This window comes from Echinops telfairi, unplaced genomic scaffold (genome assembly GCF_000313985.2).
Source record: "Echinops telfairi isolate 266 unplaced genomic scaffold, ASM31398v2 ScPeMD7_31;HRSCAF=116, whole genome shotgun sequence".
Taxonomy (NCBI): Eukaryota; Metazoa; Chordata; class Mammalia; order Afrosoricida; family Tenrecidae; genus Echinops; species Echinops telfairi.
The window spans coordinates 40378685-40379757 of NW_022103928.1; the positions used below are offsets into that span (position 1 = coordinate 40378685).

At 69.9% G+C, this 1073-nt stretch overlaps 1 protein-coding gene across 1 annotated transcript in view; it reads left to right on the forward strand.

Moving 5' to 3' along the window:
* Window positions 1-1061, forward strand: part of SHH (sonic hedgehog signaling molecule) — a 10131-nt gene extending 9070 nt beyond the window's left edge. Inside the window, exon 3 of the mRNA XM_004702330.3 lies at window positions 268-1061. Coding sequence (XP_004702387.2) covers window positions 268-1061 — 794 coding nt within the window. The remainder of the gene's footprint in view (window positions 1-267) is intronic.
* The last annotated feature ends 12 nt before the right edge of the window (window positions 1062-1073 follow it).

The window sequence follows — 1073 nt, forward strand, 5'->3', positions numbered from 1 at the left end:
AGCCTCCTGCAGGCGGCCCCAGCCCAACTTCTGTTACCTCCAGGGAAAGGCTCATTTGTGCGCATCTGCCTTTGGGGTGACAAGCAGTGGGGTGAGGAGGGAAGGCGGGTGCAGGTCGGTGCCTACCCTCCCGGAATTCTCTCTCTGGCATCTCGGGTGTCTGGGCCTGAGCGCACCGACTTCCAAGTGCTCCCCTTCTTCCTCCTAGTCCCCCCAGACGTGTCTCCCTCTCGCGACTCACGCGTCTTCCCTTCCTCTGTCCCGCAGAGAACTCGGTGGCCGCCAAATCCGGCGGCTGCTTCCCAGGATCCGCCACCGTGCACCTAGAGCAGGGCGGCACCAAGCTGGTGAAGGATCTGAGCCCCGGGGACCGGGTGCTGGCGGCCGACGACCAGGGCCGGCTACTCTACAGCGACTTCCTCACCTTCCTGGACCGCGAGGACGGCGCCAAGAAGGTCTTCTACGTGATCGAGACCCGGGAGCCGCGGGAGCGCCTGCTGCTGACAGCCGCGCACTTGCTCTTCGTCGCGCCGCACAACGATTCGGCGGCCGCCGAGGAGCCGGAACCGCTGTCGAGCGCCTGGGACGCGCCGAGGCCGCCGCCAGGGGGCGCGTCGGGGCGCCGCGCGCTCTTCGCCAGCCACGTGCGGCCCGGCCAGCGCGTGTACGTCGTTGCGGAGCGCGACGGAGACCGCAAGCTGCTGCCCGCCGCCGTTCACAGCGTGACGCTGCGCGAGGAGGCCACCGGCGCGTACGCGCCACTCACGGCCCACGGCACCATCCTCATCAACCGGGTGCTGGCCTCGTGCTACGCCGTCATCGAGGAGCACAGCTGGGCGCACTGGGCCTTCGCGCCCTTCCGCCTGGCGCACGCGCTCCTGGCGGCCCTCGCGCCCGCTCGCACGGACAGCGGCTGCAGCCTGGCCCCGCCCGCGCCGGATGCGGCGGCCGCCACCCCCACGGGCATCCACTGGTACTCACAGCTGCTCTACCAAATAGGCACCTGGCTGCTGGACAGTGAGGCTCTGCACCCCCTCGGCATGGCCGTCAAGTCCAGCTGAAACCCCCCGGGG